Consider the following 23095-nt stretch of genomic DNA (forward strand, 5'->3'; position numbering starts at 1 on the left):
GGTTCAACCACTCTTGACCTAACTTGACCTAACTCGACCTAACTTGCTTGTTGTAAAGACTCTAATATTGTGAATATTACAGATCAGGAGTGCTCTCGAAGATGTTCTGCCATCAATAGACGTCCTCAACAGCAGGACTACAGAGGCTATACAGCAAGGTGCAAATCCACCAGCAGGAGGGCCATGTTGCAGATTACAACAGCAACAAACACTTTAAAGACAGCATAGTTGGGGAAAGCATAGATGAGACAAAAATGAAGATACCAGAGTGATGGCGACAGGTCAGAGTGACCGAAAAAAGGAACTGCTCAAGACTCACGGCACACCGTAACAGTGTTAAGAGCAGGCCAAGATTTATATCCAGTTGAAACTGATTTTCCTTGCAGATTTACACCAAAGAAGATACCCAGCATCACGCGGGATCAATGAGTGGCAGACGTCAGGCAGTTATTCCACGCAAATTGTATGTGTTCAAATACTAAACATGATGTGCTTTGTTTGGACATTATCTAATGTTCCAATGACACTGGTGTATAAAAAGCACTGTCATGGTGAAACCCATACAGAAATAACCTCAAATAAAAGATTCATTTAAAATCCAAATACTTGGAGTCAACACAAAAACAGGAGCCAAAAGAACAAAAGAGCTTACAGTCCCAACACCAACAGAGGATGACTGGAGATCAAAAGCTTGGGTGAACAGTTAGAAACATAATCATAGATAACTCACCTAAAGGATTATTAGGAACACCATACTAATACTGTGTTTGACCCCCTTTCGCCTTCAGAACTGCCTAATTCTACGTGGCATTGATTCAACAAGGTTCTGAAAGCATTCTTTAGAAATGTTGGCCCATATTGATAGGATAGCATCTTGCAGTTGATGGAGATTTGTGGGATGCACATCCAGGGCCCGACGCTCCCGTTCCACCACATCCCAAATATGCTCTATTGGGTTGAGATCTGGTGACTGTGGGGGCCATTTCAGTACAGTGAACTCATTGTCATGTTCAAGAAACCAATTTAAAATGATTCGAGCTTTGTGACATAGTGCATTATCCTGCTGGAAGTAGCCATCAGAGGATGGGTACATGGTGGTCATAAAGGGATGGACATGGTCAGATACAATGCTCAGGTAGGCCGTGGCATTTAAACGATGCCCAATTGGCACCAAGGGGCCTAAAGTGTGCCAAGAAAACATCCCCCACACCATTAAACCACCACCACCAGCCTGCACAGTGGTAACAAGGCATGATGGATCCATGTTCTCATTCTGTTTACGCCAAATTCTGACTCTACCACCTGAATGTCTCAACAGAAATCGAGACTCATCAGACCAGGCAACATTCTTCCAGTCTTCAACTGTCCAATTTTGGTGAGCTCGTGCAAATTGTAGCCTCTTTTTCCTATTTGTAGTGGAGTTGAGTGGTTCCTGGTGGGGTCTTCTGCTGTTGTAGCCCATCTGCCTCAAGGTTTTGCGTGTTGTGGCTTCACAAATGCTTTGCTGCATACCTCGGTTGTAACGAGCGGTTATTTCAGTCAAAGTTGCTCTTCTATCAGCTTGAATCAGTCGGCCCATTCTCCTCTGACCTCTAGCATCAACAAGGCATTTTCGCCCACAGGACTGCTGCATACTGGATGTTTTTCCCTTTTCACACCATTCTTTGTAAACCCTAGAAATGGTTGTGCGTGAAAATCCCAGTAACTGAGCAACAACCATGCCACGCTCAAAATTGCTTAAATCACCTTTCTTTCCCATTCTGACATTCAGTTTGGAGTTCAGGAGATTGTCTTGACCAGGACCACACCCCTAAATGCATTGAAGCAACTGCCATGTGATTGGTTGATTAGATAATTGCATTAATGAGAAATTGAACAGGTGTTCCTAATAATCCTTTAGGTGAGTGTATATGCACCATGAAATAAGTGATCTCTCTCGGTAGTATCTGTTGACTTGGTAGCATCTGTTGACTGCATCTGACCTAAAACAAACACACGCATGTTGGACACAAGTGACCAGAAGGAATTGCACTGTTTGAGTGATAAGGTGAAGGGACTGGAATAAACTGTGAGAAGGACATCACACCAGACTGAGAAGTGTTTCAAAATGTTTCATGCTCTTACGATATGAATATTGCACATGACAATATTTGGGATTTCCAATGTGTACATACTCATTTAAATCTACGCAATATCACAACACCTCTGAGACACTTCTTCTGGAAACAATCACATCAACACCTCTGAGAAACATTTTGTGTATGCTAGATTAGATCACAAAACCTCTGAGACTCATGCAGACAGGTTAACACACCTCTGAGACTCCACCTCTTGGCTCAATCACATCAACACCTCTGAGAGTCTTCTTCTTGACTCAATCACATCAACACCTCTGAGAGTCTTCTTCTTGACTCCATCACATCAACACCTCTGAGAGTCTTCTTCTTGACTCCATCACATCAACACCTCTGAGAGTCTTCCTCATCACATCAACACCTCTGAGAGTCTTTCTCTTGACTCAATCATATCAACACCTCTGAGAGTCTTCCTCTTGACTGAATCACATCAACACCACTGAGAGACTTCCTCTTGTCTGAATCACATTTTATGAAAATTACATCACACCACTTCAAACTCTTTTCTAGACAGGATCAGACATCTGAGACTCTTAACGTGGACTAGAGCAACAACACCTCTGAGCCTTTACATCGAGACTAGATCACAAGACCTCAGAGACACTTCATCTAGACTAGATCACAAGACCTCTCCAATTTGCCATGTAGACTAGATCACAGCATCACTCCTGAGATTCTTCATCTAGAAAAGATCACAACAGAGGTATTTTTTCTCCCTTTCTACCAGTTTGCTTAGTCTGAATCAAAGCAAAGTTCATAATCCTGGCAACATTTCATTGTAGGATGCCTTGGGCTAAAAGTTCTTTTTGAAGGGTGTCAAACCACACAAACTGTTTTCATCCCCAGAGCTGCCACTTGTTTGCAAACACATTGCACATTTTCATGTTCTGCTGTTTACATTTCTATTCTTCAACAAGGCACTGAGCCACTGTTTGCTGAAATCTTAAGAAAGCAGCCAGATACCACATTGCTCAAGCAGACCACACTGCTGTAACACGTTTGTCTCACCTCCCCAAACAAACAGAGCTAAAGGGTGGAAATCCTCCGGAGTTCAATTATACCAGACTAAACAAACTAGGTGTCATAGCAATCTGAGACTCAACATAATAAATCACACCAACAGTTCTGAGACATTTACAATGCATTTGGAAAATATTCAGACCCCTTAACCTTATCTGCATTTTGCTAGGCCTAAATTACAGTCACACTCTACAATCGATTAAATCGACTTTCTTCCTCATCAGTCTACACACAACATCCTATAATGACAAAGCAAAAACATGTTTGTAGACATTTTCGTATATTCATGAATAAAATAAAAACAGAAATATTGCATTTTACATAAGAATTCAGACTCTTTGCTATGACACTTGAAATTTAGCTCAGGTACATCCTATTTCCATTGATCATCCTTGAGATGTTTCTACAGCTTAACTGGAATCTACCTGTGGTAAATTCAATTGATTGGACAGGATTTGAATTGGCACCTGTCTATATAAGGTCCAATAGTTGACGGTGCAGGTCAGGGGGAAAAACAAGCCATGAGCCAAAAAGATCAGAGACAGGATTATGTTGAGGCACAAATCTGGGGAAGGGCAGCAAAACATGTGCGCTGCATTAAAGGTCCCCAAGAACATAGTTAGCCCCATCATTGTTAGATGGAAGAAATTTGGAACAACCAACACTCTTCCTACAGTAGAGCTGGCCACCCAGCCAAACTGACCAATCAGAGATTAAGGCCTTGGTCAGGGAGGACCTAATGGTCACTGACAGATCTACAGAGTTCCTGTGTGACGATGGGACAACCTTTCAGAAAGACAGCCCTCTCTGCAGTGCTCCACCAATCAGGCCTTTAATGCAGTATGGAAGCCACGCCTGAGTAAGGTACATTACGGCTCACTTGGAGTTTTCCAAAATGCGCTTAAATGACAGTCAAATCATGAGAAACAAGATTCTCTCGTCTGATGTAACCAACGTGAAATTATTTGGACTGAATGGCCAAGCTTCACATCTGGAGGAAACCAGACACCACTCATCATCCATCACTGATCCAGACCGAGCTCTCAGGACCTCAGACCAGTGGAAAAGGTTCACCTTTCAAAAAGACAACAACCCGAAGCACACAGCCAAGACAATGCAGGAGTTGCTTCAGGATAAGTCTGTGAATGTCCTTGAGTGGCCCAGCCAGAGATGGATAAGAACTGAACATCTCAGGAGAGACCTGAAAGTGACTGTGCAGCAATGTTCGCCATCCAAATGACAGAGCTTTAGGAGATCTGCAGAGAAGAATGAGAGAAACTCCCTAAATACAGGTGTGCCAAGCATGTAGCAGCATACCCAAGAAGGATATAGAGTGTGGAGAACAAGTATTTGATACACTGCCGATTTTGCAGGTTTTTCCACTAACAAAGCATGTAGAGGTCTGTAATTTTTATCATAGGTACATTTCAACTGTGAGAGACGGAATCTAAATAAAAAATACAGGAAATCAAATTGTATGATTTTTAAGTAATTAATTTGCATTTTATTGCATGGCATAAGTATTTGATACATCAGAGAAGCAGAACTTAATATTTGGTACAGAAACCTTTGTTTGCAATTACAGAGATCATACGTTTCCTGTAGTCCTTGACCAGGTTTGCACACACTGCAGCAGGGATTTTGGCCCACTCCTCCATACAGACCTCCAGATCCTTCAGGTTTCAGGGCTGTCACTGGGCAATACGGACTTTCAGCTCCCTCCAAAGATTTTCTATTGGGTTCAGGTCTGGAGACTGGCTAGGCCACTCCAGGACCTTGAGATGCTTCTTACAGAGCCATTCCTTAGTTGCCCTGGCTGTGTGTTTCGGGTCGTTGTCATGCTGGAAGACCAAGCCACGACCCATCTTCAATGCTCTTACTGAGGGAAGGAGGTTGTTGGCCAAGATCTCGCGATACATGGCCCCATCCATCCTCCCCTCAATACGGTGCAGTTGTCCTGTACCCTTTGCAGAAAAGCATCCCCAAAGAATGATGTTTCCATCTCTATGTTTCACGGTTGGGGTCTGTTTGATTGAGTGTGTGAACAGGTGTCTTTTATACAGGTAACGAGTTCAAACAGATGCAGTTAATACAGGTAATGAGCGGAGAACATGAGGGCTTCTTAAAGAAAACTAACAAGTCTGTGAGTGCCAGAATTCTTGCTGGTTGGTAGGTGATCAAATACTTATGTCATGCAATAAAATGCAAATTAATTATTTAAAAATCATACTATGTGATTTTCTGAATTCCGTCTCTCACAGTTGAAGTGTACCTATGATAAAAATTACAGACCTCTACATGCTCTGTAAGTAGGAAAACCTGCAAAATCGGCAGTGTATCAAATACTTGTTTTCCCCACTGTATAGTCAGTGCCACAGGTTCTTCAATAAAGTACTTAGCGAAGGGGTCTGAATGCTTATTTACATTTTATATTTCTGTTTTCAATTTGTTATTACATTTGCACATATGTCTTCAAACTGTTTTTGCTTTGTCGTTGTAAAGTAACAAACAATGTGTGAAATGTGTAGAATTATAAATACGTTCCCAATGCACTGGACATATTTTAGATTGTTTTAATGTGTTGCAAGGACTCGCTAATGTACATGGGATTCATATCCCCTCTTAGCCAGTTTTTACCAAGGAATTTCCCAGGCATGATATTTGATAGGGCTAAAAATGTCCCAGTGTCAAAATAATCTGAAATGACTTAAAGTGAAACTTGATCTTAGTCATAAGCTTTCTCTAAATTTAGGCATGACATGACATAACTTAAGCCTATCCATCCTTAGCGGAGCACAGAAGAGTCCTGTGAAATCTAGCCATTCAGACGAATGATGGAAACGTTGTCAATCGGCACACCGAGAAGGACAGACACAAGGGAAGAAAACAAGCAGCCGCATTGACAAATGTGACAAATACACAGGAAGCATGCTTGGAGCATGCCTCAAGGGATTCCCATGTGAACTAGGCTCCGCGTTCTCCACAAAACAGCGCTTGTTCTCCGTTGCTAGGGCAACCATTACAGTGACGATCATCTGCTCAACCAGACACGACACCCTCCGTAACCTGTGCTTCCCGTCAGACGTCAGGCAGCGTCAAACCTCATCATAAGATTACTACGCCTGTTGACATCGCTCATGACCATCGTGAGACTCAGAGATGCAAATGGGAAGGTCTGAGATACATGGTCTGCACCAAGTTCCCTGAATGGGTTCTTTGCTGGGATTTTGTAAGGGTTGAGTCACTTACAAGAGGAGAGGATGACATGGTGAATCAGATGACACGGACAGTGTTCTGACGATTTTACAGTGGAGCAATCTCATGATGTAAAATCATGAGGTCATGAGTTCAACAACCCTGCAAAGTTCTGCAGACACACACACACACATGCATAAATAACACAGAAAACACAAAGGACCCTTGAATGATTATATCTCAGTGCTTCATCAGCATTGCATATGTGCAGTTAATTTACTTAATATGTATGTCAGTGCTTCATCAGCATTGCATATGTGCAGTTAATTTGCTTTATATATATGTCAGGCCATCACAACATTTTCAAATCAACAGAGTCCAAAACCTACAATGATACTCAACCCGTGCTCAAATCATGATAACATACTATTGTCCTTTCAGCAAAGAAAGAGCCCAGGCTCCTATAAGACTAAATGGTTCTAGCTAGCTTATAACTTAAAAGACCATCCGGATCAATACGTATGCATCAAATATTAATTTCGCCAGGCATAAAAAGGACTGGGATAGCCTATACAAGACCAGGGAAAGAGAAGGGAATGGGATCAAGGCAGACCATGCACTGCCCATTCAACCACAGCCACACAAAAGGCACCGCTATGCGATGCCAGGACATGTGTTCTCTTCTGCTTTGCTGAACAATGTCACACACCAACGCCAGCCAAAAGCAACGTAAAAAAGGACAAGAATGCAAATCGTGTCTATTTGTAAATTGAGATTATCCTGGGCATTTTCGGACAATCACCAGCTAATTAATTGTTACTTAAGGTTAAAAGCTAGATTATACAGTAAATTGCTTGGTTCTACTGAACCTACTCAATATAGTGTGGGGCTTATTGAAATGCTGAGACATGACGCGCGTCACATATAACCTGAAACAATGTTGCCGTTTACGTGTAACGTCAGGGCGTAAGAACATTAAAATACACAAATGTAAGTAAAGGCGTATGAACAGACGGCATCCAAGGATTTGGTTTGGGAGCGGGTTTGCACACCAAGGTTACAGTACCGGCTAACGTCGTTACTGTTATAAGCTAGCTAACGTTACACAATAGCTACAAGCTAAAGAGATTATTAGCTACTAACCACAATCACGGAGGTTCTCACAGCCTCCGAGACGCTTTGCCGGAGTTCCGCTGCAGTCCCAGGTTTACTCAACCTTTTGGTAAATTTCCGTACTTCCGACATAGCTATCTTTCTCGTGAAAACCACCACCTAAGTCTCGGTATAACAGAGGGCATGCCGCGGATCCAGAACAGCTGCAGTTGTGACAGATGCGGGTGGACCATGCAGCGGTGGCGTAGTAGTGAGGCGGGGCTGGGGCTGGGGCTGCTGGTGGTGAGGAGGACCTTAAGGCGCTCCAGCATCACGCGCGCCTCCGCATTTGATGGGAAGTTCTGTACACAGACTGCACAAACCTGTCCCTTGAAGGCTGTAATGAGTAGCATTCTTCAAAAATTCCATGAACACATGTGGCTTTGCCTACTATTCTTATGATTTCATTTATTGGTTTATATATAATGAAATGTGCATGTATATTTATATATAAATTTGTCTCCATTGAATAGGATTATATATATATATATATATATATATATATATATATATGTATGGTTACATTGCAGAATTACTAAGGTACATGCAGCTCATGTAAAAAGTGTAAAATACCTGCATACCTGTCAACAGATTAAATTATTAAATGTAAAATAATGTCGCTCTCTAGTGGACAGAAATTAGAATTACAGGATACCAAATGTTATTATGTACGGTCTGAACCCGCGTTCACTAATACTATTACTCCAGGAGAAAATCGTTACATCGCTTATAACAACCAGTAGACCAGTAAATGATATGCAGTCCGATGATGGTAATGAGGATAATGGCAATAAGGTGGCAAAACACCCAGTGGCATTTTTATATGTAAAAAATTGTTGCGGCACAAACCATTTCAAAATATAGGATACATACCAGTAAAGCTACAAAACTCCCTCTTGCTACTGATGTGTTTATTTCACAGATCAACAAACACTGTGGCTCCATAAAACACTTTTAACGACAGAACAGCTTGCTTCTACCAGGTGTTGTAGTACACATACTGGAGAGAGAGAGAGAGACCTCCTTGTGTAATTGCTCTCCTTCTCTCTCTCACACATGTAAAATTACCACTGTCACATTTACAAACCTAAATTAGGAATGCAACCAAGCTCAGAACCAATGTGCCTACAGGGCCATACGCGAACAGCAATGAGCTCAACACCACTGAAGGCCACAATGAAGCGGAAAGATAACTTTTTAGGGATACAGATCCATTCAATGACAACAACCTTAATAGATAAGTATGGACACACTGACACTGACATTTATATCAATCGAACACGCACATAAATATGACCAATGCACGGACCAGTACCACAAAGTCAGGATGATAAAATATGCTTTCACTCACCAAGGCTGAGGGCTCACTTGAAGAGTAAGGTGGCGCGGCGGTTGTTCCTCTGGGCAAACTTTTCGATGACTTTGGGAATGAAGTCATGTAGCTGCTGAATCAGCTGGCTTTCGATGGACAACATGGCCAATGCGTTGAGTCGCAGCTGTCCCATGGTATTGCGAGTGAAGATTTTTACCTTCTTCAAGGTGGAAAAGTTCCTCTCTGACTCGGATGTCATCATAGGTGTTGTTATGATCATTTTCAGCAGAGTGACAGTCTCAACAAAAGCCTCCTCTAGGTTGTTCTCATGGATGGATCTTAACAGAGACAGGGACGTCTTACTAGTGTGAAGCTCAATGTGGCGGTCTAGAGTGGTCAGCTCAGACTTCAACTTTTCCTCGTTTCCATAGTTTCACCGCACAGTCAAGCTCAAATGTAGGGAATGAGAGGACAAATTGTGGGAAGAGCGAGCTGTCAACCAGCTTGGCAGCGATCAGGTGGTCACTTTGTGAAAACCTGTGCTCCACCTGGGAGATGATTGTGTCGCAAGCCTCCTTCATCACCGGCGCTGTGTTGGTTACTCGTCGACCTGGCTTGTCTGTTCCATCGTGAACGGTGGCAGCCCATTCATCAGTTTGCCTCTGCATATTCTGGACATTCTCCTTGAAACGTGTGAGTGCACTGCTAATCCCAGATGCATCGATGCTCAGTTTTTGCAGAGTGTTCTATAAAATATCAACTTCTGTCATAAGGAAGAAAAAAAAGGTTTTTTGACAGGCCGTATGCCTCACTTATGGTGGCCTCATCCCATCCTGGTTGTGTGCGTATGTCCTCCATACACAGGAGCAGCACAGCGCGGTTTTCCCAAACTGCCTTGACAGTTCTACTTTTAAAGTTCCATCGTACAGCGGGTGGCTGTGGAATGCGTCTCTGTGTTGCCTCAGCAAATGCCACAACACGTTTTGGAGAGCCAGAGAAAAAGGTGGCAAAAGCAGTTAAATCTGCAAAAAACACCTTCAGGATGCTCATCCTTGATGAGCAAAGTTGCTGCAAGGTCAGGTTCAGCTGGTGAGCATAGCAGTGAACAAACTGGGCATGTGGGTATGTCTCTTTCATTAGCATCTGTACCCCTCAGACGTTTCCACACAACCGCACCTTCGTAAGTCTGAGCAATCAGCTTTTCTCCCAGCTTCAGTGGTTCGAGCACACCCTTGATGCTATTAGAGAGGCCGAGTCCAGTTTTAACTTTGACTTCCACAAACTCCAAAAACCTCTCTGTCACTGTATTGTCAGGCAACATGTATTGTAAATCACAACCACCATTTGTGATTTACAGGAGACATCAGTTGTCTCATCTGCCTGTATGGCAACAAATGATGTCTCGTCCACTTCCTTGGCTCTCTCCTCCCTGTACACTTCATACATACAGTCTAACAGTTCGTTTTGTACAGTGCTAGATGTCCCTTTGAAGATGGGCTGAGCATCATAGTGCCTCTGAAGTCTCGAATCGCCCTCACACATAGTCTCAAAAATGCATCTGAATATTCCAGGATTCAGGGAGTTCACCGACTCGTCCTGCCCCCGCAGTGCAGTTTCACATTTTCCACACAGTTTAATACATGTTATGATCCGACTGAGAACGTACCTGTTTTCCTCCACCTGTTTGTTATGCTGCTCAATGGAGCGCCTGTATGCACTGTCAACTTGGGCTGTGACATTTACCCTTCCATGTAAGCCCAATGTCACAGCATTGTCCAGATGACTCCCGCTGCTCTCATGTTTTGCAATCCTCTCAGAAAGATGTTTCAAGTCTTGGAAATCAAGTACCATCTCCACCAAATAGCAGACATGGAAGTGCCTTCTTTTGTATGCTAACCGTTACCCACTTTTTCTTCAAAAACTACTCCACGTTAAACCTGCGTTACTTTTACCAGCAGTTTGAGTGATGACAAAATCCCCAGGCTGATGGGCACCAAGTCGCTTAACAAGTTTCTCCTCCAAATTAAGGGTTTCAAACCGATGCTCAAGTATGAAATCCACTTTATTCATTTTCTCAAGTTATCTGGTGTTTGTGAAGCTAACAAGCTAACTAAGACAATCTACACTCCTCACTCTTCTTGCTGACTAATGTTGGCGCCAGACAGACAGACAGCCAATCAGGTCTGAAATACGAAATTACTCTCTAGTGGGGCTACCAGCTGTCAGCCCCACTTGGCATCAAATTAATATGATCTACATTGATCACACTAACATTTTGAGCATGCATATTAATATTTTCACACATACAATGTGCATTGTGAGAGAGAGGGGCTAGCCCCACACTACTGCAAACTCGAATCGGCAGAACTCAGTCAGAAGCAGCAAGGCAGGGACCAATAAACAGGAAATAAAATCCTAACACAAATAATATGCAATTTAGGATAGATAATAAATTATAGGAAGTAATCTTCGAGAAATAAAAATAACATAATTTTGTTGCAGTTCTTTCTGTTGACAACAGGTGGGGCTGTGCTGATAAAACAAAGGTATGTTCTGCAGGTCTTGTATAAATCATCCTAAAGATGCACCACGTGACTTTTAAACCGAAGGGAGCCCAAATTGAGTGAGATGAAATGTTTTAGTGGATAATACGCTGTCTTTTAACAATCTAATTAAAAAAGGGTCTGGGGTCAACTTATCTCTGAGAAACACACCTTGAAAATGAAATGAATTAAAAAAGCTTACACTAATGAATTACTATATATTACTTCATTAACCATCTTGTTGGGCCCCTAGGAAAACCAAAATCATACTAAAACTGCTGCTTTTGTGGCATGGTGAGTGAATTCCAATCAATTGTTAATCATCTATAGAACAGTGGAACATTTCCATTTCCTATCTAAACATCAAAAGGCTGTTGATTTAAATAAAGGTTTCATTTTTCTAAAGTAAAAAAGATCGCTGTTATCCAGTAACTCTAACTTGAAATGTGTTTTGTTTTTTATTTTCTGGGCTGTGCACATTTGGTGAGCCAGATCATTTTTTTTAAATTGTAGATAGCCAATACAACTGGTTGTTTACCTCCACAGAAAGTCTGGTTGTTTCCCTCTGGTATACATATAACCATCATATAAACAGTGTAGATAAGGTGCCCCACTTTCACACTCACTACAAAGTGCAGAAAGGACGGATGCTACAATGCTGACCATACATATTGTCTTGTTTCACATCACCTTGCGTAAGTGGAAAATGTTAAAATATGAATATATTTTTGAATTCACCTGATTGTAATATATAAATTGATTTCGATAAGTGTGATGTTTTTTTTAATGGGTTGAAATTGCTTATCCTTAACATATTTGACACAGTTCGTTTGCTTGCTTTAGTCTGTGCCTTCACCAAACCAAATGAGATCAAACCAACCCGTGTGATGGTTACCAAGCTGGGAGGCACTGTTACTCTCGCCTGCTGCAATCCAAACAAGTCGATTACCAGATTTGATTGGTACAAGCAGAATTTTGGACAGAAACCGCTTCACATGGCATCATCTGTTTATCGGGGCCAGGAGAGTCATTATCCCGAAAGGTTTGCCAATGTGTTTACTGAGACTAAACGTCTGAGTATCAAGAGAGGAGAAGACAGCTTCAACTTGACAATCTCCGAGGCAGAGCCTGGGGACTCGGCTATGTACTACTGTTCAGTTTCCAACATCTTTGATGTCACATTCGAAGAGGGTACTGTTTTAATTGTCAAAGGTAACCCCATTTCACTCAGAAGCTCCTGTTTTAGTTGTTGTTGCTCAGTTTATTGGTGTGTCTGTACAACACTGGGGACAAACAATTGGATTTGTACAATGAGTGATGTAAAAAAAAGTATTTTCTCCCCATACCGCTCAACACATTTCTGTAATTATCATCGTAAAATTTATTACATTTATTACAGATTTTTTTTTTTTTTTAAATAAATCTGTTCCCAAGTATTCCCACACATAAAATAAAATACATTATGTGTTTAAATGTAACCATGGAATGAAATTATCGATATTTTCAATTGCAATTTCTGGGTAGTTGTGGTGAATTTGCAGTGACCCAATCATTTTCTATAATTATCATAATTTTGTTCCAGCCCTCTGATCATAGTTGGCATGTAAAATATTTCCTCCGTACCCTAAACCTAAACCTTACTCTCTTTAGACTCAGGATCCAAATGCATGTCTTTGAATCAGCAACCTGTTTCAGAATCAGTCCATCCAGGAGACTCTGTGACTCTAAACTGTACAATAAACACTGGGACCTGTGAAGGAGAACACAGTGTCTATTGGTTCAGACGTGACTCAGGAGAATCCCATCCAGGAATAATTTATACCAATGGAGACAGGAGTGGTCAGTGTATGAAGAGCCCTGAGTCTGGGTCTCCTACACAGAGCTGTGTCTACAACCTCCCCAAGAGCAACCTCAGCCTCTCTGATACTGGGACTTACTACTGTGCTGTGGCCTCATGTGGAGAGATACTGTTTGGGAATGGAACCAAGCTGAATGTTCAAGGTAAGCTGTAACAAACATATACTGTACAATACTTATTATCACATTTTGTTCAGCAATAACTGATTTCAAACTTTTTGGTTAGCATTGGGTAAAATAATTACATAATTTTGCACAGTATTATATCATCTCTGTCTGCATGTTTCAGACCCGTTGGGTAATCCGATTTATCCTCTACTCTTCATCGTTATTTCTTTCCTGACAACTACTGTAATTATCAACATTATATTCTGTATGAGAATGAAGAGGTCACAATGTGAACACTGTGCAGGTACAGTAAAAGACGTTGCACTAATCAATATGTAATATGGATCTACAAAACTAAATAGAAAAGATATAAGCTACCACTTCTATTATAATTTCTATCATTACATAAACAATTCATTTCGAAGAATATATCAAATGCAATATTATGCTTTTTTGGTTGTAAACTGGAAGACCTTTAAATTATTTCAATTTTGTGGTTGTTTGTCTTCCAGCAGGGACCCTTTCTCATCAAACCCAGCATGGGAACACCAGCATGTCACGTGAAGAGGTTAGCAGAATACATTGTTCCCTTCCAAGAGTTACTAGATACGAGTATACATGAAAAATACAAAAACACTAGATTAAATGGATATCTGATTTGACTTGTCTTTTTTCATCCTCACAGCTCCATGATGATGATGATGATGATAATGAAGGCCTGACTTATGCCGCCCTGAAGTTCACTGACAAGAAAAGTACTAAGTCCAAGAGACTGCCTAGGGAACAGAGAGATTTGAAAGAGCAGAAAGAACAGGAACCCGTCTACTCTCGTGTGAGTCGTCAAAACCGAATGTGACATGTGAGGTCCCACATTTGACCTGCATGTTCAGCTTGATTGAATATTTTACATGGCTATTCTGTATACTTCTCATCGAATGACATAGCATGGGACTAGCTTAATTAAGAGACTGCAAAGGCATAATTTACTTAATCTCATTGTCATATTTACTTTCAACCACTTGGTAGAAGTATTACGAGTCTGCAAATTGTATTCCAAAACAATTACAAGATTCATAGATTTGGAGGCATAAGTTGACTTCCCAATTAGCACTTGTTTTCTGAACTATTACTGATCATTTAATGACATGTTGTGTTAGGGACATCTGTAATATCTCCTACGTTGTATGCTTCTGTTGTATTTCAATAAAAACAAATATTTCCAATTTATGTTTTTTTCCTATCCATTTTTCTTACACTAATCTGCACTAGGTATCAAATGGAACATTTGTAGCAGGTGAAAGCTCACCAGAGTTGATTTCCTTCTGAATGCTCAAAAAGCCTACAGACATGGTAGTGTGAAATGCAATGTAATCTCCCTGCTGAATCTAATAGGGGCAAAGGTGGAAAGACCTGTACAAAAAAATCCCCTAAAAAATACTAAAAGTATAGGGCAGTCTCAGCTACCAACCTCAATTATGAAATAATACGAACCAGAACACTACCGGTATACTGTAGATGCAATCAACTGTAGAAAAGGTGACTGCTGTCAGATTTACACCATTCATTGCAGAGCGGATGGTAAGGACACTACAATAATGATGATCTATTGGACAAGTGTCTTATTTGCCATCTTAGGTAAGTAAAAAAAATATATATCTTAGGCACCTGAAAAGTAGCCATTTACCAAGACTTTAACCCAACCAGACCCTGTGATAGTTACACATTTTGGATGTACAGTGTCTCTCACTTGCTTTTGTTCATCTAATATGATGAACAATGTTGTTTGGTTTAAACAAAGTCCTCTCCCTATGGTGTCATCATCTAATTTTTCTCTAAAGAGTTTTTACTTTAATAACTCCATCAAAGAATTTAACGGGAATAAACGTTTAAGTGTGAAGAGAGCAGAGGACTGTTTTAACCTGACCATCTCCAAGACTGAACCAGGGGACTCAGCTACATACTACTGTGCTGCTTTGTACTCCACTGAAATAACATTTGCAGAAGTCTTAATTGTCAAAGGTAACTTCCATTTTGCATTAAAGTGTGTTCATAGATTAGTTAAGGAAGCATTACTACATGACAGACTGGTCTTCTGACACCGCTGATGTGTGGAGATATTCCCTGGCAACGCAAACTGTGTTCATTTATAAAAGGGGTCCCAACATTTTATTGTGTTACTACCCATTTTTAAATGGCAAAATAAGACCATAATGTTTTGGTGTTGAGAATGCTGTTACTTTCTAAGATTAACAACCACCCACTACACCTCTGTTGCCATTATGCTACTCCACAGAACAATTGGTACCATTTCTGCTGCTCATAACCGAACTAGAATAGTCTCAGTCTGCTATAGTATTCCAGTAACTGCACCGCAACATAAACACACTTAGCTAGCGAGTTAAATCCAGTGAACAGTGGATGAAGTAGGTGAACATATCTCTTGGGAAGCCTGTTGAAGTTGTTCCATTCTACGCGCATTGTGTTAACATCAAAAGCAAACCAGTTCGAGGCAGCCCATGTCTCTGCACATGCAGACCGTACTTGTCCAACCCTTTAGGATGCAGGACCGAAAAACTAAAATAGGATTAATGACGTGCCTATAGTTATGAGTTACATGAGTAATGAGAGACATCTTTGGTGCATCCCCCGCTGAGTGGCATGCATTTCTTCGGTCCGTGTTGGAAGCTATGCCTACATTTCTCCTGTCCTCATCTCAGATTATCATATTGTGACCGATGCCTTTGACAGATGGCAAAACATGTGTTAAATAGCTGGCTCATGTTTACTTCAGCATTTGCATGCATTACAAATTGCTTGATATCATGTTGTGGTGAAAAAGCACTTCATTAAAACACAGATAAGATTACTCAAATCATTGCATTGCATTGCATTGCATTGCATTGCATCATTGCATCATCTTCCGCTTATCCGAGGCCGGGTCGCGGGGGCAGCAGTCTAAGCAGGGATGCCCAGACTTCCCTCTCCCCAGACACTTCCTCCAGCTCTTCCGGGGGGACACCGAGGCGTTCCCAGGCCAGCCGGGAGACATAGTCCCTCCAGCGTGTCCTAGGTCTTCCCCGGGGTCTCTTCCCGGTGGGACGGGACCGGAACACCTTCCCAGGAAGGCGTTCCGGAGGCATCCGAAACAGATGCCCAAGCCACCTCAGCTGACCCCTCTCGATGTGGAGGAGCAGCGGCTCTACTCTGAGCTCCTCCCGGGTGACCGAGCTTCTCACCCTATCTCTAAGGGATCGCCCGGCCACCCTGCGGAGAAAGCTCATTTCGGCCGCCTGTATCCGGGATCTTGTCCTTTCGGTCATGACCCAAAGCTCATGACCATAGGTGAGAGTAGGAACGTAGATTGACCGGTAAATCAAGAGCTTCGCCTTGCGGCTCAGCTCTTTCTTCACCACGACAGACCGATACATCGACCGCATTACTGCAGAAGCTGCACCGATCCGTCTGTCAATCTCCCGTTCCATCCTTCCCTCACTCGTGAACAGGACCCCTAGATACTTAAACTCCTCCACTTGAGGCAGGCACTCTCCACCAACCTGAAGTGGGCAAGCCACCCTTTTCCGACTGAGAACCATGGCCTCGGATTTGGAGGTACTGATTTTCATCCCCACCGCTTCACACTCGGCTGCAAACCGTCCCAGTGCATGCTGAAGGTCCTGGTTAGAAGGGGCCAACACGACAACATCATCCGCAAAGAGCAGAGACTAAATTGTGTGGTCTCCAAACCTGACACCCTCCGGCCCCTGGCTGCGCCTAGAAATTCTGTCCATAAAAATTACGAACAGAACCGGTGACAAAGGGCAGCCCTGCCGGAAGTCCAACATGCACAGGGAACAAGTCTGACTTACTGCCGGCAATGCGGACCAAGCTCCTGCTTCGGTCGTACAGGGACCTGACAGCCCTTAGCAAAGGACCCAGGACCCCATATTCCCGAAGCACTCTCCACAGGATGCCGCGAGGGACACAGTTGAATGCCTTCTCCAAATCCACAAAACACATGTGGACTGGTTGGGCAAACTCCCATGAACCCTCCATCACCCTGTAGAGGGTATAGAGCTGGTCCAGTGTTCCACGGCCTGGACGAAAACCACACTGTTCCTCCTGAATCCGAGGTTCTACTATCGGCCGTATTCTCCTCTCCAGAACCCTGGCATAGACTTTCCCGGGGAGGCTGAGAAGTGTGATCCCCCTATAGTTGGAACACACCCTCCGGTCCCCCTTCTTAAAAAGAGGGACCACCACCCCGGTCTGCCATCCCAGAGGCACTGTCCCCGACTGCCACGCGATGTTGCACAGGCGTGTCAGCCAAGACAGCCCCACAACATCCAGAGACTTGAGGTACTCAGGGCGGATCTCATCCACCCCCGGTGCCTTGCCACCGAGGAGTTTCTTAACCACCTCGGTGACTTCAGCCCGGGTGATGGACGAGTCCACCTCTGAGCCCTCATCCTCTGCTTCCTCAATGGAAGACGTGACGGCGGGATTAAGGAGATCCTCGAAGTACTCCTTCCACCGCCCGACGACATCCCCAGTTGAGGTCAACAGCTGCCCACCTCTACTGTAAACAGCGTTGGTAGGGCACTGTTTCCCTCTCCTGAGGCGCCGGATGGTTTGCCAGAATCTCTTCGAGGCCAGCCGATAGTCCTTCTCCATGGCCTCACCGAACTCCTCCCAGGCCCGAGTTTTTGCCTCCACAACCACCCGGGCTGCAGTCCGCTTGGCCTGTCGGTACCCGTCAGCTGCCTCTGGAGTCCCACAAGCCAACCAGGCCTGATAGGACTCCTTCTTCAGCTTGACAGCATCCCTTACTTCCGGTGTCCACCACCGGGTTCGGGGATTGCCGCCTCGACAGGCACCGTAGACCTTACGGCCACAGCTCCGAGCGGCCGCTTCGACAATGGCGGTGGAGAACATGGTCCACTCAGACTCAATATCTCCAGCCTCCCTCGGGATCCAGTCAAAGCTCTGCCGGAGGTGGGAGTTAAAGATCTCTCTGACAGGAGACTCGGCCAGACGTTCCCAGCAGACCCTAACAGTACGCTTGGGCCTGCCGAGTCTGTCCAGCTTCCTCCCCCGCCATCGGATCCAACTCACAACCAGGTGGTGATCAGTTGACAGCTCCGCCCCTCTCTTCACCCGAGCGTCCAAGACATACGGCCGCAGGTCAGATGAAACGACAACAAAGTCGATCATCGACCTGCGGCCTAGGGTGTCCTGGTGCCACGTGCACTGATGGACACCCTTATGCTTGAACATGGTGTTCGTTATGGACAAACTGTGACTAGCACAGAAGTCCAATAACTGAACACCGCTCGGGTTCAGATCAGGGGGGCCGTTCCTCCCAATCACGCCCCTCCAGGTGTCACTGTCGTTGCCCACGTGGGCGTTGAAGTCCCCCAGTAGAACGATAGAGTCCCCAGTCGGAGCACTTTCCAGCACCCCTCCCAGAGACTCCAAGAAGGTCGGGTACTCTGCACTGCCGTTCGGCCCGTAGGCACAAACAACAGTGAGAGACCTATCCCCGACCCGTAGGCGCAGGGAAACGACCCTCTCGTTCACCGGGGTAAACTCCAACACATGGCGGCAGAGCTGGGGAGCTATAAGCAAACCCACACCAGCCCGCCGCCTCTCACCATGGGCAACTCCAGAGTGGTGAAGAGTCCATCCTCTCTCAAGGAGTGTGGTTCCAGAGCCCAAGCCGTGCGTAGAGGTGATCCCGACTACCTCTAGTCGGAACCTCTCAACCTCACGCACCATCTCAGGCTCCTTCCCCGCCAGCGAGGTGACATTCCACGTCCCTAGAGCTAGTTTCCGTGTCCGGGGATCGGGTTGTCTAGGCCCCCGCCTTCGACTGCCGCCCGATCCTCTCTGCACCGGCCCCTTATGGTCCCTCCTGTGGGTGGTGAGCCCACGGGAGGGCGGCCCCATGTCGCTCGTTCGGGCTGGGCCCGGCCGGGCCCCATGGGGAAAGGCCCGGCCACCAGGCGCTTGCGAACGAGCCCCAACCCCGGGCCTGGCTCCAGGGTGGGGCCCCGGCTGCGCCATGCCGGGCGACGTCACAGGACACACAATTTTTTTCTTCTTAGCTAGTTAGCTAGTTAACAAGTCCAAATGAGTGACAATGTAATTCGGGTTAATGAAGGTTAGAATAATCTTTTATTCTTTTAGATTTGAAGCATGGTGTTAAGGACTTAAGTCATGTTTTAGTTTTTTGGCTGCTTTTTGTGTCACAAACTACATCAGAATAATAGGCCCACTTCTGGAAGTGCAAACCCAAAATACAATGGATATAAAAAGTCTACACACCCCTGTTAAAATGCCAGGTTCTTATGATGTAAAAGAATGAGACAAACATAAATTATGTCAGAACTTTTTCCACCTTTAATGTGACCCATGAAGTGAACAATTCAATTGAAAACCAAACTGAAATCCTTGAGGAGGTAAAATGAAAAATACAAAACTCACTATAACCTGGTTGCATAAGTGTGCAAACCCTTAAACTAATACTTTGTTGAAGCACCTTTTGATTTTATTACACACTCAGTCTTTTTGGGTAGGAGTCTATTAGCATGGCACATCTTGATGTGGCAATCAGTGGCGTCGTTAGCCCTGGGCGTCCGGGGCTATATAGTCCCAGATCATTTATGAATAGCCCCACATCTCAAATGGACCAAAAAAATAAAATAGCCCATGATCTATTAATCTGTCATTCCGGATGGGACTGGGGATTCTTCATGTACTTGTCTAAAAGGGATGCACCCTCAACCAAGTGCTCCAGCAGACCCCAGTCATAATCAGGTACACAGACATAACTCCTGTTCTTACATTTACATTTTAGTTATTGACCAGGATTGGGTCAAATTCGTTTCTGGCCAAAGTCTTACAAATAAGCATATCTGCTGGTAAATATTCAATAACATTTTTTAAATATGCATTTTCTTTCTTGTATTGTTCAGTGTAATTCTGGGATATCAATTCAATATGAATCTCTCCTCAGGATCAACATATGGACAGTCTCCATTACGCTGCTCTGAATGTTGTCCACAAGCAGAAGGCCAGTAGACAGAAGAGTGCCATAGAGAGAGACACTGTATACTCTGGAGTGAAATGAAGAAACATGAACTGAACTGAGTTGTGGTATCATGAATGCTAAAACGTTTAATTTAGATATAACATGAATAAAAAATTCACAATCTAATTTACATGTACTCTTGTATTCACTGATATTCTTCCATTTTCACTGATATTCTTCCATTTGCAGAGATATTGCATGGATTAGAGCAAAATTCTTCCTGATAACTTTTTACATGGTGTACTTGTTTGACAATGTTTCACATTTAACAAACTTTCTTCTTTTGTATACTGTATAGCAGCGTTGTTCTGATGCCCTAAATAGATTTTCCACTAACATAAACTAACCACCAGCAATCCAGTCAGTCCTCACCACATGCTGTGTTCACACCTCAGTGCATTAAACCACCAGACCAGTTCACTAAGTCTCAACACAATGTCTTGTCACTAACACTTTCAACACAATGTCCTGTCACTAACACTTTCAACACAATGTCCTGTCACTAACACTTTCAACACAATGTCCTGTCACTAACACTTTCAACACAATGTCTTGTCACTAACACTTTCAACACAATGTCCTGTCACTAACACTTTCAACACAATGTCCTGTCACTAACACTTTCAACACAATGTCCTGTCACTAACACTTTCAACACAATGTCCTGTCACTAACACTTTCAACACAATGTTCTGTCACTAACCCTTTCAACACAATGTCCTGTCACTAACACTTCCAACACAATGTCTTGTCACTAACACTTCCAACACAATGTCTTGTCACTAACACTTTCAACACAATGTCCTGTCAGTAACACTTCCAACACAATGTCCTGTCACTAACACTTCCAACACAATGTCTTGTCACTAACACTTTCAACACAATGTCGTGTCACGAAAACTCTCTACATAACCATGTCACTTAGACTCTCAACACAACTCTCGGTCAGATAATAACAAACTAAACATACACTTGCTGAGTTTTTTAAAAAGAGCTTAAAACAAAATTCAAAGAATGTACACATAATACATTTGCATTTTCAACAAATTATTGACCAATGTGAAAAAAGTCCTGTGAATGTATTGTATGTGCACAATGCAGAAATGTAATTATCTTCCAATAGGAAGCCGGAGTGTACACTGACAATATCATGGCAAGTAATTTTGCAGCACCTTATAGAAGTTATGGAAACGTTCAAAATGTTTGCTAATGTAGCAGGATGTTTTTTGTATGGTTTTTAGCAGGACGTTTGCTGTATGGTACTGAAAGTGGTCTCATTGCTGTTCTTGCCATTGTTGATCACATATTTCAAAATCTTGACAAAGCTTTATCATGCAGTCAGGAGCCATAATTAGCCTGCCTGATTTCAAATCCCATTTCATTCATAGGTTATCTAAGCACGCATATTAAACATTTAGTTGTTTTAATAAATGATGGATATTGATCCTCTAATGTATTTTATGCCTTTAGAGTTTAACTGCCAAGTATATCAAGTATCTCTGCAGTGTTAGTTTGACCACTTTAGGTCTGCTTTAGCTCTCTTCCACTAACACAGGCCACAAAGCTCAGCGGTACAGAGTGTGGTTAAACTTAGGGGTGAAAAGACAAAACACAACTGTTCAGTAGCTGCAGTGGCGTATTCACCTTTTATGGTTTTTCAGCTTATATACCTCTGTGTTTGTTTGTGATTAGGAAATTTTTAAGTGGCTGGTTTAAAGTATGAATGTACCCAGTATTGAAAACTATTTTTTTACCTTGTCCATCACATATTAAGACTCAAATCAAAAGGGATGTCATGATGTTTTCCGCCCCTTGGTATTTCCTGTTTTTTCTCACACTGATCAAAACCCCCTATTTTAAGAAGCAGCTAGTCATCTTATAAGGTGAATGTGATTGGGCTCTGAAGAAAGAGGTGGGGCTAGTGAGGAAAGCGGCGCTTTCTGTTTTGTGACTGGTAGTAAGGAGCAAGTCAATGTTGAGAAACGATCTTTCCACATCTCTCATTATCAGGTTGAAAAGACAATTACCTGCCCCTCGGATAGATATTCAAAATATGTCAATAAAAACCACTTGAAAGCATTGCACACTTGAAAAGCGGTCTTTTTTGTTTGCATATCTGGACACATAAATGGGTAAAAAAAACAGAAATAAAATTGTATAGTGCGGAAAAAGTAAGTAAACCCCTAGATTCAATAGCTGAATAGCCCCCTTTGGCTGAAATAGCTTCATGTATCCATTTAATGTAACTGTCTCTCAGTCCTTTACATTAACTGGGAGGAATCTCTACTTTCCAATACTGCTTCAACTGTGTAATGCTGTGCCATGCTGTGCCATGCTAATGGACTCCTACCCAAGAAGATTGAGTGCTGTAATAAAATCAAAAGTATTAGTTTAAGGGTGTGCACACTTATGCAACCAGGTTATTGTGAGTTTTATATTTTTCCCCTCAAAGATTTCAGTTTGTTTTTCAATTGAATTGTTCACATTATAAGTCACATTAAAAGTGGAAAAAGTTCTGACATTATTTATCTTTGTCTCAGAAATTGGTAGACATTTTTGCATTGATTTAGAAAATATGACATGCAAGAACCTGTCTTTTATTTAAGGATAGTGATCATATGAAGCCATTTATTATTACATAGTTGTTTGGCTCCATTTTAAATCATAATGATAACACAAATCA

At 42.8% G+C, this 23095-nt stretch overlaps 2 protein-coding genes across 6 annotated transcripts in view; one reads left to right on the top strand and one right to left on the bottom strand.

Moving 5' to 3' along the window:
* The window catches only part of dock11 (dedicator of cytokinesis 11), a 103856-nt gene extending 96116 nt beyond the window's left edge, over positions 1-7740 (bottom strand). For all 5 annotated transcript variants that reach the window (XM_034290587.1, XM_034290584.1, XM_034290586.1 and 2 more), the window contains exon 1: positions 7494-7740. In XM_034290587.1, the coding sequence (XP_034146478.1) occupies positions 7494-7595 (102 nt within the window). In that variant the 5' untranslated portion in view covers positions 7596-7740. The remainder of the gene's footprint in view (positions 1-7493) is intronic.
* Positions 7741-11991: 4251 nt separating this feature from the next.
* Positions 11992-14419, top strand: LOC105006901. The gene is made up of 6 exons (XM_020043296.2): positions 11992-12052; positions 12201-12569; positions 13008-13358; positions 13504-13626; positions 13835-13890; positions 14008-14419. Exons 1-6 carry the CDS (start codon positions 12013-12015, stop codon positions 14176-14178), a joined length of 1110 nt encoding a protein of 369 aa, XP_019898855.2. The 5' UTR covers positions 11992-12012; the 3' UTR covers positions 14179-14419.
* Positions 14420-23095: the final 8676 nt, after the last annotated feature.

Source organism: Esox lucius, chromosome 24, assembly GCF_011004845.1.
Source record: "Esox lucius isolate fEsoLuc1 chromosome 24, fEsoLuc1.pri, whole genome shotgun sequence".
NCBI classification, from domain to species: Eukaryota; Metazoa; Chordata; class Actinopteri; order Esociformes; family Esocidae; genus Esox; species Esox lucius.

Coding starts and splice junctions, on each gene's coding strand:
- LOC105006901 (XM_020043296.2), top strand. CDS start 12,013: ATGCTGACCATACATATTGTCTTGTTTCACATCACCTTGC. Junction 12,053..12,200: donor CTTGTTTCACATCACCTTGC/GTAAGTGGAAAA, acceptor TGCTTGCTTTAG/TCTGTGCCTTCACCAAACCA. Junction 13,627..13,834: donor ACAATGTGAACACTGTGCAG/GTACAGTAAAAG, acceptor TTTGTCTTCCAG/CAGGGACCCTTTCTCATCAA.